This window comes from Pseudophryne corroboree, chromosome 1 (assembly GCF_028390025.1).
Source record: "Pseudophryne corroboree isolate aPseCor3 chromosome 1, aPseCor3.hap2, whole genome shotgun sequence".
NCBI lineage: Eukaryota > Metazoa > Chordata > Amphibia > Anura > Myobatrachidae > Pseudophryne > Pseudophryne corroboree.
This window is the reverse complement of record NC_086444.1, coordinates 768,474,673-768,491,424: the sequence shown is the minus strand read 5'-3', so window position 1 is coordinate 768,491,424 and position 16,752 is coordinate 768,474,673. Positions and strand designations below refer to the sequence as shown.

Sequence of the window (16,752 nt, the reverse complement as noted above, 5' to 3'; positions counted from 1 at the left end):
AAGAAGATATGAGGCCTGCAGAAGGGCGTTGTATATAGGACTGAGTTCCAGAATGTTGATTGGAAGGACGACTTCCTGACATGACCATCTTCCTTGAAACTGCACACCCTGGGTGACTGCTCCCCAACCTCTGAGGCTTGCGTCTGTGGTTAACAGAATCCAATTCTGAATCCCGAACCGTCGGCCCTCGATTAGGTGAAAAGTCTGTAGCCACCACAGAAGGGAGATCCTGGCCTTTGGCGAAAGATAGATCCACTGGTGCATGTGAAGATGCGATCCAGACCATTTGTCCAACAGATCAAGCTGGAAGGGTCTTGCATGAAACCTGCCGTACTGAAGAGACTCGTAAGAGGCCACCAATTTCTCCAGAAGGCGAATGTATAGATGCACCGATATCCAGGTTGGTTTCAGGACATCCCGAACCATCGACTGGATTACCAATGCCTTTTCCAATGGAAGAAAAACTTTCTGTGACTCTGTGTCCAGTATCATTCCCAGAAATGTGAGCCTCCGAGTTGGCTCCAAGTGAGATTTCGGAAGATTTAGAATCCACCTTTGATCCCGGAGTAGTTTAGTTGTGAGGCCAATGCTGTCAAACAACCTTTCCCTGGATGGTGCCTTTATCAGAAGATCGTCCAGGTACGGAATTATGTTCACTCCCTGCTTGCGAATGAGAAACATCATCTCTGCCATCACCTTGGTGAACACACTCGGTGCCGTGGAGAGACCAAATGGCAGTGCCTGGAACTGGTAGTGACAGTTCTGCAGTGCAAACCGTAGATAAGACTGGTGAGGCGGCCAGATCAGAATGTGACGGTACGCATCCTTGATATCCAGAGACACTAGGAATTCCCCTTCCTCCAGACCTGAGATCCCTGCTCTCAGAGACTCCATCTTGAATTTGAACACTCGTAAGTACGGGTCAACGATTTTAGATTTAAAATCGGCCTTACCGAACCGTCCGGTTTCGGTACTACAAACAAGTTTAAATACTATCCCTTGTTTTGGAGATGAGGTGGAACTGAAACAATGACCTGAGTCTGTACCAGTTTTAGGATGGCATCCTGTAAGGTTATATTTGCCTCTTGTGAAACTGGGAAGCCTGATTTGAAGAATCTGTGAGGTGGGAGCTCCTGAAACTCCAGTCTGTAGCCCTGGGAAATAAGATCTATGACCCAGGGATCCTGATGATGTTATCCAGATGCGACTGAAAAACTTTAGTCGGGCTCCCACCTGCCAGTCCTCCAGGCATCGCGGTCCACCGTCATGCGGAAGGCTTTGAGGAAGAAGAGCTAGAGCTCTGTTCCTGAGAACCGGCAGCTGCTGGTTTGCATGGTTTACCTCTAGCGCCTCTGGTGGCTGTAGAAGAACCTCTGGTTTTGCCCTTAAACTTGGCAGTCCAAAAGGACTGTAGATTTGGTCCTGAGTAGGCCTTCCTGGCTGGGGGAGCTGCAAAAGAAAGATACGTGGACTTATCCGCAGTAGCTTTGGAGATCCATTTATCTAGTTCATCTCTAAATAAGGCCTCTCCTGTGAAGGGTAGGCCTTCCATGCCTTTCCTGGAGTCCGCATCCGCAGTCCACTGGGGTAGCCATAAGCCCTTGCGTGCTGACACTGCCATAGCAGTGGTGCGTGCATTTAGCAAACCTACTTCTTTTACGGATTCCACCATAAAGTTAGCAGAGTCCTGTATATGTTGCAGGAGTAAAACAATTTCCCTCCCTAGATAAGGAATCCAACCCCTCAATTAGGTTACCTGACCATTTAGCAATGGCTTTAGTAATCCACGCACAAGCCATAGTGGGTCTCCGGGCCACCACCGCAGCCGTATACAAGGATTTGAGTGTGGTCTCAATTCTACGATCTGCCGTGTCTTTCAAAGAGGCGGCACCAGGTACAGGCAACACTATTTTCCGTGACAGCCTGGATACTGATGCATCCACTGTCGGTGAATTTTCCCATTTTTGTACTATCCTCAGGAGGAAAAGTAAAGGATGAGAGTAACCTTTTAGGGATCTGAAATTTCCTATCAGGATTAACCCACTGTTCTTCAAACAGGGTATTCAGTTCCTTTGATGCAGGAAATGTGACTGAGGACTTCTTTTTTACATTAAAATAAGATACCTCACACTCCTCTGTCACATTATCAGGAATTTGCAGGACGTCTCTGATAGCTTCTATAAGAGCCTCTATTCCTTGTAACAGAGCAGCATCCGCCCCTTCTGAGTCCACCTCCCCCTCCTCCATGTCTGACCCCTGATCATCTGAGTCAGATTGCAGGATATGGGACAGAGTACATTTTTGTGGACAAATGGTAGGGGTCTGAGACGCTGGTTTCTCTGTTCATAAACTCATCCACAGACTGTCTTAAGTATTGCGTCTCTTTCTCATTGCGGGACAATTTAGTAGAAATATGGGAAATCATTCCTTTAACAGAATCCTGCCATGCTGGTTCAGCCCCGCTAGCCTGGGAAGGTGCTCTACACCGAGTACACAGTAGTGAGCCCCCTGGGGAAGAGGAACACTCTGCCGTATATGAAACACTCTTTGCCTGACATATTGTAAATGTGACATAGCACACACACAGTAAAAGGTTAAGAGCACAATTAACCCACAAAGAGCCCTTCCAGGGGGACACAGATTTTATGGAGCCAGCACACCGCGCCCTTATAGCTAATCCAAAGTTTAGCCGGGTCGCAGACAGAGTACACAAATAAATCGCTCCCACCCTGCTATGACCCCCTGGTACCACTGAGGTCATCTAGAGTCACTCCGGAGGAGCTGCATGTCCCTGTCAGTCAGCATCTATGTCCACTGCAGAGGGAAAATGGCGCTGGTTGAGTTGCTGGATCCACTCATAGTGAAGTCCTGCCCCCTCAAAGGTGCGTGGTCTTCCCGCTTTTTTAAACTGGCTGAGATAATTTAGTGCTTAAAATGTAGTCCTAACCGTTTTAAGTCTGTGTTTGCCAGTGTGGGTACTGTGTATGGTGTACTGTGACTCAGTTCGCTCCCTCAGAAGCGGTGCGTCTGCACTGTGTACTGAGCCTGGAGATGCAGTCCGCCCCGGTTAGAAGCCGTGCGTCTCCGTACCCTTATGTCGCCATAATGGCCGGCGAACCGCTAACCGGGACACCGGCTTAGTACTCACCAATGTTCACTCTTCTGGCTCTGTTAGGGATGGCGGCGTGCTGTGGGAATCTATGCTCGCCATGGTGGGGCTTGCAAATAGTTCCCTCAGGAGCTAGTGTCCTGTCAGCGGGGAACGGGACCATTAACCCTATAGGAGGTTGGGCTGTCCCCCCCCTAAGTCCCACGAAGCAGGCAGGCTGGTGCCATCCAGTCCTGCCTGAAAATAAAAAACAGAAAAATAAATGCAGAAAACTCTTCAGGAGCTTCCATAAGTGTGACCGGCTCTTCCGGGCACATTTTCTAAACTGAATCTGGTAGGAGGGGCATAGAGGGAGGAATCAGCCCACACTATGAAATTCTTAAAGTGCCCATGACTCCTAGTGGTCCAGTCTATACCCCATGATGCTAAATGGATCCCCAGTATCCTCTAGGACGTAAGAGAAAAGTTTGGAAACCACTACCAAGTGAAACAGCAAACTCAACATCTGAAAGTAGGCCTCACAGGTCACAATTTGGGAAGATAAGGCATATACTGTAACTTCTGATCCGACCCAAGATAAACACAAAACTGGCGAAACTGTATATTCATCACATTTAACCACAATTTGACTAATTCAGACATGGCAGGGGAACTCACAATTCCCCAAGAGATATGATCTACAATTTTCACATTGGTTGAATCAGACCACTCTTTAAAAAGTCCTGAAATCTACACAAATCTCAAACCTCCACTGAACCCTTTGAAAGGCACTCACTCCCGAAGGAACATTTCAATCTATAATCCTTTCAGTCCATAGACTCTGATGTTTGAAATTCCTACAGCGTAAATCCATGGCATAGCAATTCCTTCTCTCACCCCAAATTTTACTTCCATCTAAGGGGGACATTCAATTACGGCCAATGAAGCTGCAGGTGATATTTCCCAATGTTTAAACTCTGTTTTTTCTCCCGGAAAAAACATCCTTTTCACCCAAAAACACGCAGGTTCAGCGAAACCTGTATGTTTTCGGCAGAAACAGCCCAGTTTTTGGACAAAAACTGGTCTATTTTCGGGAATCTTGTTTTGCCTGCGGGTGGCAAGTGAAACAAATCCCCGTAAAGCCGTGGCATGCGCCGGCTTATCGGGGCTAATTAGATAGCCCTCCCGGCGATACTTTTACACCCGACAGTGCGGGTAATTGAATAACCCCAACATTCAACATTACTTGACCAGTCACACTTTGTAGTTTATATTCTAATTTTCTCATGCAATCTCTTTTACACAGAGCAAAAAGGTACCCACCTTTAATAAAAGGATGGTCCTCATCAGTCAGCTACTAAGAAGACTCTACAGGGGTCAGTGACCAACCAGTGGCGAATCATTTTCAGAAATTCAAATACATTAATTTGCTCACATGCTTACAGATGTGTCCTCACTTACTGGTTGCCTGCATGTTATATAGTGCAAGATGCCCAACGTGACGGAGAAGCATACTGTTTTTTCTTTCAATTTGACATCTTAGTCTCATCACAGATGCAATGTACTAGAGATGCTACGCTGCGAGTTTAATGGCACAGGAATTGGTTTTATACTCGTATACAAAGTCACAGATGAAGCACAATGTAACTTGGTGTAAGGAAAAGTTACGGTTGCTCACATCGGAGCCCTTTTTACACAGATTCAGACTCCATTGTACACAGATGTACAAATGTCTTAGACCCAATTTATCAGTGTGAGCTAGCAATGTCATATTGTCACGTCTGTGTTTTAATTCTGCAAATAAGATGCACATTTTGAGAGAAAAAGAAGCTCAGCGAAGCAGAGTGGTATGGGACCTATCACAGTGAGAGGGGCTAATTGGCGCACCTGAAGCAACAGTAAGATCGGACACTTCTGTATAGACCAGGGGTCTTGAGGAAACGAGAGTTTTGGATCCTGCACAGACCAGGGGTCTGCCACATGCGGGCATCCCAGCATGCCCTGCCATAGATTAGCAAAACAGAGGCAGGGTATGCTGTTATGTGTAGTTCAACAATAGCTGGAGGGATGTATGTTGAGCACCTCTGTTCTAAACCATGTTGCCACACCAGTTAAAGGAATAGTCTGATGTAGTATGTTATTGTGTCTAGAGGCCAGTTGGATTTATAAATTGCAAACATTAAGCCCACATTGTCTACAGTAAATGAACAACACTACCAGTTATTTTGTATGACAGCTGATTCATTGTGATAACTTTAGAGCATTATCTCAGTGTCTCTAGACTGTAAACTCTATTGAGCAAGGCCCTCTTCCCTCACTTATACAATCATCTATTTCCCCCTGCCATCAACAGCACCTAACCTCTGGGTTTAGACTTGCTGCATTATAGTCTGGATTGTGAATCATTATAGGTTTTGCTGGGCATACACTGTGAAATAAAATGTCAGTCAGACTGACAGACATTTTATCTGACAGCCTGAAACCATGAACCCAGATATCTCACAGTGTATATGGCCACTATATCTGGGTTCATGGGGTGTTAACATTTCCCCACTCCTGCTCCCTAGAAGGAACAGGAGAAATGTTGGACGGTCTGCCATGGCAGCGCATACACTGCCAGATGTGGCTGACCAATGATGGGATCATTTGATGGGATTTCTTATGCCTGACCATACAATCAATCACTGCTGACTGGCTGTGGCCATACACTATTCAATTATCAGTCTGATCCACAGCTAATCTTCTGATCGGACCAATAATTACACAATGAAAAACATAAAACAAACCTAAGAAGCAGAACTAGGAATTAGTATGATCCGCTATATAAGGTGTTAACACTTGTTCCTGGATTCACAGCAGTGTGTATTAGCCTCACCAGAGCCGAGATGTGCAGCAGAAATGTGCCGACTAAGCCAATCTGCATGACTAAGCCAATAATTGGAGGACACCTCTCTCCCCCATCCCATCTTTCCTAGCGCAAGGAGTTGTGAGCACAAAGGCAACCAAACCAACATGGATGGACATCCAAGAATTTTTTGTGCATATGCGCAGTACAAATAAAAATCAATTTGTGCTGAAAAGACTCATCTCCAAATAAGCTCCTTAGTGATTATACAGATGTGTCCTCATACAACTAGCCTCAATACGCCACACAGCAGGAGATTCTTTTTTGTATTTGTGACCAACGCTCTACTTATATAGGTAATAGTGGGGTGGCAGCAGTACGTGTGGGAGGCTAAACCCAAAAGCCTCCAGAAATTTAAAGTACAAGAAGATTTTTCACAACTGCGCCTGTATGCAATGTAAAGTGTCAGAATAGTTTGTTTTAAATAAATAACACGAAGTGGTGTGTGGTATGACTATACTGGCGTTTATTCGTATAAAATTATCAGATCAAAATTCGCTTAATTATCAGGTATAGCAAAAAATTATACTTAAAAATATGTATATATTTGTAAGATAATTGAGGGTATACACAGGGTGAAAATGAAAATGAAAAAAAGAAGAAAAAAATGAAAAGATGAAAAGAGAAAAAAAATATAACTCAGTTCAAACTATTATGTTATTTATTTAAAACAAACTATTCTGACACTTTACATTGCATACAGGCGCAGTTGTGAAAAATCTTCTTGTACACAGCAGGAGATGCCTGGTAGGAGTAAGCGTATATGTACTGTGCAACTCCACTAGCATAGTGCATCTTTTTTTGCCAAAAATGTGTCTGAAAAGTTGCAACATGATGTCACTAGGATGCACCAGGAGATGATGTTGTTTAATTTGATTTGCAACACTTGTATAACTGTGTGTGACTGGGTATGCATATGAAGCACAAAGTGACTAATATTGGAAAAAAGCCACAGCCGCTGCATTGCAGTATTTCGTATACAGATCCAAAGACTCAGTCGCACACAGTTATACAAGTGTTGCATATCAAGTTAATCAACATAGTTTTCAGAGAAAGACGAAAGTGACTGGACGTGACTCATTGCCCACACCAAGCAATTACAGATTTGGATTTGGGTCTCATGGGACCTGGCCAATAGGAGATTTCCTTTTACAGCCAGAAAATGCCAGTTACTGAGTCCACTATCTGTGCAGTGGGGAAGTATTTTGCTGCCACCACCAGGCTCCTACCACCGGCACCTGATACTGCTTGCTGTTGTTTATTCATAGATATGCTGCTAAGGGACCAGCCTGAATCCAAGCTCCAAAGATTGGCAACCAGGGTCCCCAGGCAGAGTCGCCTGCCCACCAAGTGATGAGGCTCCGTGAAACCATTTAGCTGGCTGGATTGGGCAACTTTTCCACTCCCTTCCTATGCTACTTTCATGGGAAAGGCTATAACAGAAGGCATTCCGTTTGCCTGGGTGGGAGATAGTGTGGCCCAGCAGCCCACAGAGATTTCTGGATTCTCCCTATACCACCAGGGATGCAAGCAAGTGCATGTTACCTTACATAGCACACATCTTACGTTAACTAGAAATACAGTTACACATGTTAAAAATTGACACTCTGTGCCTAATGCTTTAAACTGTCCACACTGGGACTCTTTCAGTGCAGGTATTACCGGGAGCTGCTCTCCCAGTCCCCAGCACACCTAGTGCCGGTCTCCCCCTCCTGCAGCCTGGGTCTCTGTGCGGCTGCAACTCATTCCTGGTGCAGAGCAGTGCACTAGGGGTTAAGAGATTGATGCAATTGCACCTGGTCTCCTCCTAGTATGGAAGTCAGCTTGGATCACACCCATAGCCCTGCAGCCAGGGACTATCACTCGGCTGTAGCGGCTCATTAATACCTGCATTGCTGCACTTCAGTGTTAGGGTGCCGAATCCGAGCGGTCAGCACACCTGCAACCCTGTAGTGTTGTGACACTGAAAAAGAAACTTCCAGTTCCCAGTGGCTGGCACACAGAGCCCTGCACTGCCGCTGCTGCCGGAGAAGGTCTGAAGCTGTTGCACACACACACCATGCCTGGCGGCTTGTTGTACAAAGTATCGCTGTGCTGGAAGCCAGCTAGCCATATTCCACTATGTGCAGCACATACAACTCTGCTGCCTCACCACAGCCACTGCGGGTGTATAACACAGCCACTGTGGGTGATCCTAGGCTAAGGCGCACCCTTACATGCCCAAATACATTTTTACACATATGGCGTCCAGTTCTGGTATTACATTTAAACCTGGGTGAAGCGCTGGTAAAACAAAAGGCAAATGAAACCTAGCGCAGGTAACATTTGAAAATTGGCGCCTATTGCTCCATTCAATCTTGGCACCTAGAGTTGATTGGTCCTTTTTAAAAACGGCGCCTCAGCACGAGGGCTAGTCCCTTCAGTGTCGCAGTGGCCATTTTTGCCACGTGGATCAGGTCTCCGGCAACCATGCATTTTTTGCAAAAAATGATGCAAAAAAGATGCCCATCGCTAGCGGAGTATCACAGAAATCTGGCTTGCTAAAAGGTGCTGTTTTGCGTTACTGCAACAAAGATTTAAGAGCACACATGTATCTGTATGTATCAGATTATTATTAAGTAAAACCAACTATTTTTCTTTCTGGCTTTACAGAACTTTTTGGTTATTGGATTTCAAGATATCTAACAAATATATGCAGGGCTTTTCTACCCAATTCACATTTCCATAATTTGGAACATATTTGAAGCTACTGTACACTTTAATGGTCTACCATATTTCCCCAGAGTGTCCCTCCTCATTACAGTACCTTGTGTAGCAATGCTCCATCCAGTGACTGCAGGGTAGACAGTCATACCAGGACATTGTATATGACAATATCACTAAGAATTTATTATAAATTATAACTATCTGGATAAAGGATCTTACGATAAAAGAATACCTAAATATACATTTATTCCCTTATGTTGAGTAATGCCATTGTCAATATAAACCATATATAAAGAAAATGTTTGGATATTATATACTGCAATCAAAGCACATAATTCTCTTCCTGTATGCAACAATGGAGAATGGCTGCCGATAAACAAATGCCCCCAGCTAAAAATGGTAAAATCAGAATGAAAACATTTTTCAGAAGCATGAAACAAGCATAATCAAGTTGTATGAGCAATGTTTACCACAAAGCAGGCTCAAACCTGTACGCACATAAAAGGTACCATATAAAAACATAGCAAACAAGAGGAAGACATAGTTACCTGGTTGCCAGCCTCCTGGTTTGGATGTATTTGGCACAGTGCTGGGTTTGTATGCAGCTGGTGTGGATTTATAGGAACTGGGCATAGTCTTAGCAGATGCAGCAGACATCGCATTGACAGGTGTAGGCTCTAGCAAATCACTGTTAATAAAATAGAAGATAAGCATTAAATATAATATGAAACCAAATAAACATCCATTTCTCAAAACAAAGTACTGTATGTCTAGATTTTATCATTTATTAACATTTATTAGCACATTCCATTGCGCTTTACAATTGTGAAACAAAACAGTAATATAAATGAGAAAAGTACACAGTAGCAAGAGTCCTGCTCACCACCTATATAACAAGTGTTTAATACATTAAGATAAGTGCTACATATTGCAGATTTGTCTAGACAGATTGCAAGGGTAAACATTGCTTAATTTGCTACATGATCCAGTCACATAACAATGTTGGTGTGGTGGTAACGTGTTGCTTAAAGCATAAAAAAAAAAAAAAAGAGAGATTTATGGTAGATTTACCATAGTTAAAGCTCTTTCTGCGAGGTACACTGGATTCCACAGGGAGTACATCGGGGTGTAGAATTTGATCTTGATCCGAGGCACCAACATGCTAAAGCTTTGACTGTTCCCAGGATGCACTGCACTGCCTCCTTTATAACCCCGCCTCCGGGCACTGTAGCTCAGTTTTGTTAACCAGTCCAATGCAGTAGCAGGTAAAAGACGGCAGATGTTAGTCACATAGAACCACATTCTCACGACAGGAGAAGGGAACAGCGGCTAATGCCATACAAACCCAAAGAAGCTAAGTGCGTCAGGGCTGGTACCCTGTGGAATCCAGTGTACCTTTCAAAAATAAATTTATCTATGGTAAGTCTACCATAAATCTCTTTTTCTGCAGCGGGGTACACTGGGATTCCACAGGGAATACATCGGGGATGTCCTAAAGCAGTTCCTCATGGGAGGGGACGCACTGTAGCGAGCACAAGAACCAGGCGTCCAAAGGAAGCATCCTGGAAGGTGGAAGTATCAAAGGCATAGAACCTAACGAACGTGTTCACGGAGGACCACGTAGCCAAATTGTTCAGCGGGCGCGCCACGGCGGGCTGCCCAAGAAGGTCCAACAGACCGAGTAGAATGGGCTTTGATAGCAGCAGGAGCTGGGAGTCCAGCCTGCGAATAAGCTTGTGCAATCACCATTTTAATTCATCTGGCCAAGGTTTGCTTATTCGCAGGCCAGCCACGTTTGTGAAAACCAAAAAAGTACAAAAAGGGTATCCGACCTCTGGATAGAGGCAGTCCTCTCCACGTAGATACGGAGAGCATGTACCACATGCAAAGACCGTTCTTTGGAAGACAAACCAGAAGAGAAAAAAGCCGGAACCACAATCTCTTGGTTAAGATGGAAAGAAGATACCACTTTAGGTAGATAACTGGGGCGAGTTCTAAGAACTGCCTGGTCACGGTGAAAAATCAAAAAGGGTGGACGACAGTACAAAGCACCTAAGTCCGACACCCTCCTAGCAGAGGCAACAGCCAGCAGAAACACGACATTAAGTGTAAGGCATTTAAGGTCCACAGACTTAAGAGGTTCAAATGGAGACTCTTGTAGGGCATTTAAGACAACAGACAGATCCCATGGAGCCACAGGAGGGACATAGGGAGGCTGAATCCGTAAAACACCCTGAGTGAAAGTATGAACATCAGGAATAGACGTAATTTTTCTCTGAAACCACACCGACAAGGGAGATATATGAACCTTGAGGGATGCCAGACGAAGGCCTAAATCTAGGCCTTGTTGCAGAAAAGCCAAAAGCTTGGAAGTTCTGAACGAATAGGCATCATAATTCTTAGCAGCACACAATGTGAAGTAAGAGTTCCAGACCCTGTAATAAATCCAAGCAGAAGCCGGTTTGCGGGCCTTCAACATAGTTTGAATAACCACCTCGGAGAATCCTTTGGCCCTCAGGACTGAAGCTTCAAGAGCCATGCTGTCAAAGCCAGTCTGGTAAAGGTCCGGATAGACACAAGGGCCATGGACGAGGAGGTCCGGGCGTTGAGAAAGTAGAAGAGGACGCTCTATCGATAGACCTTGCAGGTCTGAGAACCAATGCAGTCTGGGCCACGCTGGAGCGACTAGAAGTAGTATTCCTCTTTCTTGCTTGAACTTCCATAGTACTCTGGGCAGGAGTGACACTGGAGGGAACACGTATGGCAGCCAAAAGTTCCATGGAATTGCCAGTGCGTCCACGAACACTGCTAGAGGATCCCTTGTCCTTGATCTGAAGACCGGAACCTTGTGATAGTGTTGAGACGCCATCAGGTCTACATCTGGTAGGCCCCACTTGTCCACTAGGAGTTGAAAGACCACCGGATGAAAACTCCACTCTCTGGCATGAATGTCCTGACGACTGAGGAAATCCGCTTCCCAGTTGAGAACTCCGGGAATGAACACTGCTGGCAGATGGCGTTCCACCCAACGGAGGATTTTGATACTTCCAGCATTGCCAAGCGGCTTTGAGTGCCGACTTAATTTATGTACACCACTGTGGTGGCGTTGTCTGATTGTACTTGAACAGGCCTGTTCTGTACCAGAGGCAGGGCAAGCATTAACGCATTGAACACTGCCCGCAATTCCAGAATGTTTATCGGGAGGAAAGATTCCTCCCTGGTCCACCGACCCTGGAGAGTGTGTTGCTCCAACACTGCGCCCCAACCCCTCAGACTGGCGTCCGTTGTCAGGAGGACCCAGTTGGAGATCTAGAAGGGATGGCCCCTGCTCAACGGTTGGTCCTGTAGACATCAGCTCAGTGACAGACGAACCTCCGGAGTCAAGAAAATCATTTGAGACCTGATCCGATGGGGCAGGCTGTCCCACTTGGAAAGGATTAACTTCTGCAGAGTATCTGATCCTGTCCTGAAGTTTCAGGACTTTCTCTGGAGACAGAAGCAATCTCTGGCTGTCTCCAGTAGTGCCCCCAGGTGCACCATGCTCCGAGCAGGGACCAGCGGGGATTTTTTCCAGTTGATGAGCCACCCGTGGGTCTGTAGGAATTGGACCGTCAAGTCCAGATGACTGAGGAGAACATTTTGGGAGTTTGCCAGGATCAACAAGTCATCCAGGTACAGCAGGATCCTGATTCCCTGATGGCTGAGAAGGGCCGTCATCATGGCCATGACCTTGGTGAAGATCAGAGGGGCCGTGGCCAGTCCAAATGGCAGAGCCTGGAACTGATAAGGGTTGCTAATAGCAAATCGCAGATATGGTTGATGCGAGACGGCAATAGGTATATGCAGGTAAGCATCCTGAATGTCCAGGGATACCATATAGTCGTCTGGTTTCATGGCCAGTACAATAGAGCGCAAAGTTTCCATACGGAATTTGGACACTCACAAATTTGTTCAATGCTTTGAGGTTGAGTATAGGCCGGAAGGACCCATTTGGCTTCGGAACTAAAAACAGGGTTGAATAGTATCACCTGCCTCTCTGGGACAGAGGTACTGGCACTACCACTCCTGTGTCCAGGAGGGATTGCAACACCAAGTGTAGAGCTTGTACTTTCAACGGATCCAAAGGAATAACCGTTGAGCAGAGGCCCACCCCGTCATGCAGCAGGCTTGTCTTGTTTGGAAGCAGGCTGATGGGCGGCCCAAGATTGTTTAGGTTTGGGCTTAGTGGATTTGTAAGTACGAGCCTGTCTTGAGTACGCCAGGCCCTTTGTCTTCCCTGGAGGTCAAAAGGAACGAAAAGTGGTACTCTTTGCCTTCGGTGCAGAAGGAATAGTACTTGGGAGAAATGCAGTCTTAGCAGTTGCCAAGTCAGTCACAATCTTATTCAGATCCTCCCCAAAAAGGATGTCGCCCTTAAAAGGGAGCACCTCCAAGGTCTTTTTGGAGTCTAGGTCCACCTTCCAGGACCTCAACCACAGAATTTGGCAAGCCAGTATAGACGTAGTAGACGCCTTGGCTGACTCAGAAGCCGCCTCCTGAATATAGTGGGAGGCTGTGGTAATATAAGACAGATATTGCCTGGCAGTGTCAGAAATATCCTGAGGCAGCTCATCCTCAATTGCCTGAACCCATGCTTCAATTCTTTTCGCGGCCCAGGAGGCTGCTATAGTGGGTCTATGTACAGCACCGGTAACAGAGTAAATAGACTTCAGATATTCCTCCACATGCTTATCCGTCAGTTCCTTCAGTGAGGTGACAGTGGTGACAGGCAGAGTAAATGACACCACAAGATGGGCGACATGAGAGTCCACCGGCGGTGGAGTTTCCCACTTGTTACTGAACTCCGCAGAGATAGGACAATGAGCTAGCATCTTTTTAGACCGGGAAAATTTATTTCCTGGAGACGACCAGGATTCCTGACGTATATGTCAATTAAATGGTCAGAATGTGGTAACACTACTTTAGTAACCTTCTGACGTTTGAACTCATCAGGTTTCTTAGACGCTGGAGTGGGATCGATCTCATCATCAATTTGGAGAATCAGCTTAACAGCCTCACTAGGTCAGGATCATCAACCTGGGTTGTAGATTCCTCATCAGAGGCGACTGTATCAGTGTCTGACGGATCAGTATATTCCTCATCCTCATCGGAAGAATTATCCGAAATATTAGTGGATTGTGAAGAAGAAATGGCCCGTTTAGATGACCCCTTGGCCCCAGAAGGGCGTGGGGTAGACTTTTGTCTAACCAAAGATTGATTTAATTGTTGTAACTGGGTAGACAGAGTGTCCGCCCACTGCGGATTAACTACAGGGACAGTATGTGGCTGCAATGGCACAGGAGGTCCAACAGGGGGCGTAAGACGTGTCACAAGCGTATTCAGCATACTTGAGAACGCTGCCCAAGGTGGTTCCCGATTGGCCAAGGTAAATCCTTGGTGCCAGCACTGCATGATGCAGAAGCGTCTGCGGATCTCCCGCCCTGTGTGGCAGACATTATAGGGAATGTAGCCTTAGAGCGTAACAGTACAAAATAGCCAGACAAACACAATACCCGCAAATAACCCCCTGATTTAAGTAAGTACAGGGCACAAACAGAGGATTAAAGCGCTATGAGGTGACTGAAATACGCAGCAAAAAAAATACAAAACAGTATATACTGTTAGCACTATATATATATATATATATATTTATATTTATATGAGACCCTGGCACACCTAGCCCCCACGGTACAGAATGTAGTGATAGCAAGAAGTGTGATCCACGAGAATGAAATCCACACAGCAGCTACAGGCACACTCAGTCACAGGCACAATGCAGATGTTATTCCAGATAAACAGTAAAACTGCACTGGACAAGTAAAACTACACATAGATATATATATATATATATATATATATATATATCACACATACATCTCAGAATACTTGTACTAAATATTCAGGTAGAAGTACACTTGTTCTTAACTAACACTGTCTAAAATGACATGTAGAATACTTAAGAGCCTGTAAAATCACAGCGCTGATGAGGCAGGCGGATTTACAGTGGAGACAATGCCCTGCAGTCCCGGAGACCAGCCGCAGCAACTTGTAAAGATGGCACCAAAATCTCTTCAGGGAGTGAAATGCAGCCCAGGGCGGGAACACCAGCAGTAGATGGCGCCCGGAGCTGGGGGAGGGGCTACAGGTCAGCGCCCTATCCCCTATGCTGGTCCTCACCACCGGGTAGTGTGGAGCATATGTAAAACGGATTTTTTGTTAAATCCGACCTGTGCTCCCTGCACTGGTGGATATAGTGGGGTCCTTGTGCAGTACAGTGTCCATGCCAGCGGCGCAGTCCGTCTCCTGGGACCGCGATTTACCGGCGGGTCCCACCTGGGTGACCCTCGTACCTCCTCCCTGATGTGCAGCCACACGATCCAGAAGAGCGTCAGCGTTGGTGTGCCTGAAGACTGGTGCGCCTCTGTTGCAAGTACCCGGGTACCCAGCCGTGGGAGTATGCAGCGCTGCTGGGGAGGTGATGGAGCCGCAGCACAGGATGTCAGAATGACAAACAGTGCTGCGGCCCTTGTAGTCTTCTTAAACAGCTCTTTTCAGGGCTGCCTAGTGCAACCCCACCTGTTAGTGACCTGCTCTGCAGGCACCAACTTACAAAATGAGCTCCAGTGCCCGGAGGCGGGGTTATAGAGGAGGTGGTGCAGTGCATCCTGGGAACAGTCAAAGCTTTAGCCTGTTGGTGCCTCGGATCAAGATCCAACTCTACACCTCGATGTATTCCCTGTGGAATCCCAGTGTACCCCCTGCAGAAAGATAACACATGTGAGTTTTGTGTGACCTATGTAGAGAGGGAGTTAATGGAGTAGATCAGCTTACACAGTTTACATGGGTGGTTCAGGAATTTGATAAGTTTGCACAAAGAGGTAATTTTCTAGGCAATGTTGTAAGGATTGGAGGACTTGAAGAAAGTCTTGTTGTGTGAGGTACAGTAGGGCATTCCACAGTGTGCAGTGTGAAAAACGCATCCGGTAAACATGAATGAGAGCAGGCAATAAGTGTGGATGAGGAAAGTGAAGAAATGCATTTGTCATTTTGTTGATAGTCTTGTATTTAAGTAGAAGTATTATATATTTGATTTGATTTGATAAACTAAAATTTAGAGACTGTCAAAATTGAGCAGCACTTTCTGAATTCTAGCCGCTACATTCAAAACAGATTGCATTGAGTTAAAGTCTGTTTAGGTCAGGGGAAGAACAGGAAGGAGGCTACTGCAATAGTTAATGCAGGAGATGAGTATATGAAGGACAGTTTATGCTATGCATTGTATAAGATATGTGCATATTCTGAATTTGTACATGTATGTAAACACAATTTGGAAACAGATTGAATGTGGAGATCAAATGAAAGTTAAAGAGTTTGGGGGGTAGGGTTTATTGCCATGTCAACAGAAATTGAGATGTCAAGTAGGTAAATTCTGTGTCTGAAGAATTTTTATTCTAATTTTTGAAAGATGGAATTTGAGATGGTGAGATCATCCAAGATGAATTGGCAGAAAGACATTCAGCTGTGTTGGCTGCACTGATGGTGAGAGATCTGGACAGAAAGGTAAATTGGGGTGTCACCCATATAGAGGGAATACTGAAATTTGACGAAGCTTGTAAGTTATCCAAAGGAGGTGGTAAAGAGAATGCAGAGTAGAGGGCTAGGAACGTGCATTGTGGTACATTTATATATACACAAAGATCAGTGAGCTATATAAATAGGATGTGAATGTTAATTATTGTCTAATACAGGTGGGTAAAAAACATTGTTATTTTTTTATGCCTGTGTGGATTTACCACAAAATGAATGCATATCAAAAAAATAAATAAAGTTGATGTAACGAAGAGAACAAACAAAACCCACTCACATTAAAATTCTAAATATTTACACTAAATGGAATGTTGAAATGGTCCGAAAGTCAACATTGACAGATCATGGTGGATGTCAATCATATAATGTGGAGAAACTGAAGAATAACCCTGCCCACCACTGCAAAACTCGACAGGTATGTAAGCAC

General features: G+C 45.3%; 1 protein-coding gene across 3 annotated transcripts in view; it reads right to left on the bottom strand.

Annotated features, from left to right (window-relative positions):
* PDLIM5 (PDZ and LIM domain 5) overlaps positions 1 to 16,752 on the bottom strand; it is a 386,619-nt gene that overhangs the window by 108,624 nt on the left and 261,243 nt on the right. For all 3 annotated transcript variants that reach the window (XM_063917416.1, XM_063917425.1, XM_063917436.1), the window contains one exon: positions 9,248 to 9,387. In XM_063917416.1, coding sequence (XP_063773486.1) covers positions 9,248 to 9,387 — 140 coding nt within the window. The remainder of the gene's footprint in view (positions 1 to 9,247; positions 9,388 to 16,752) is intronic.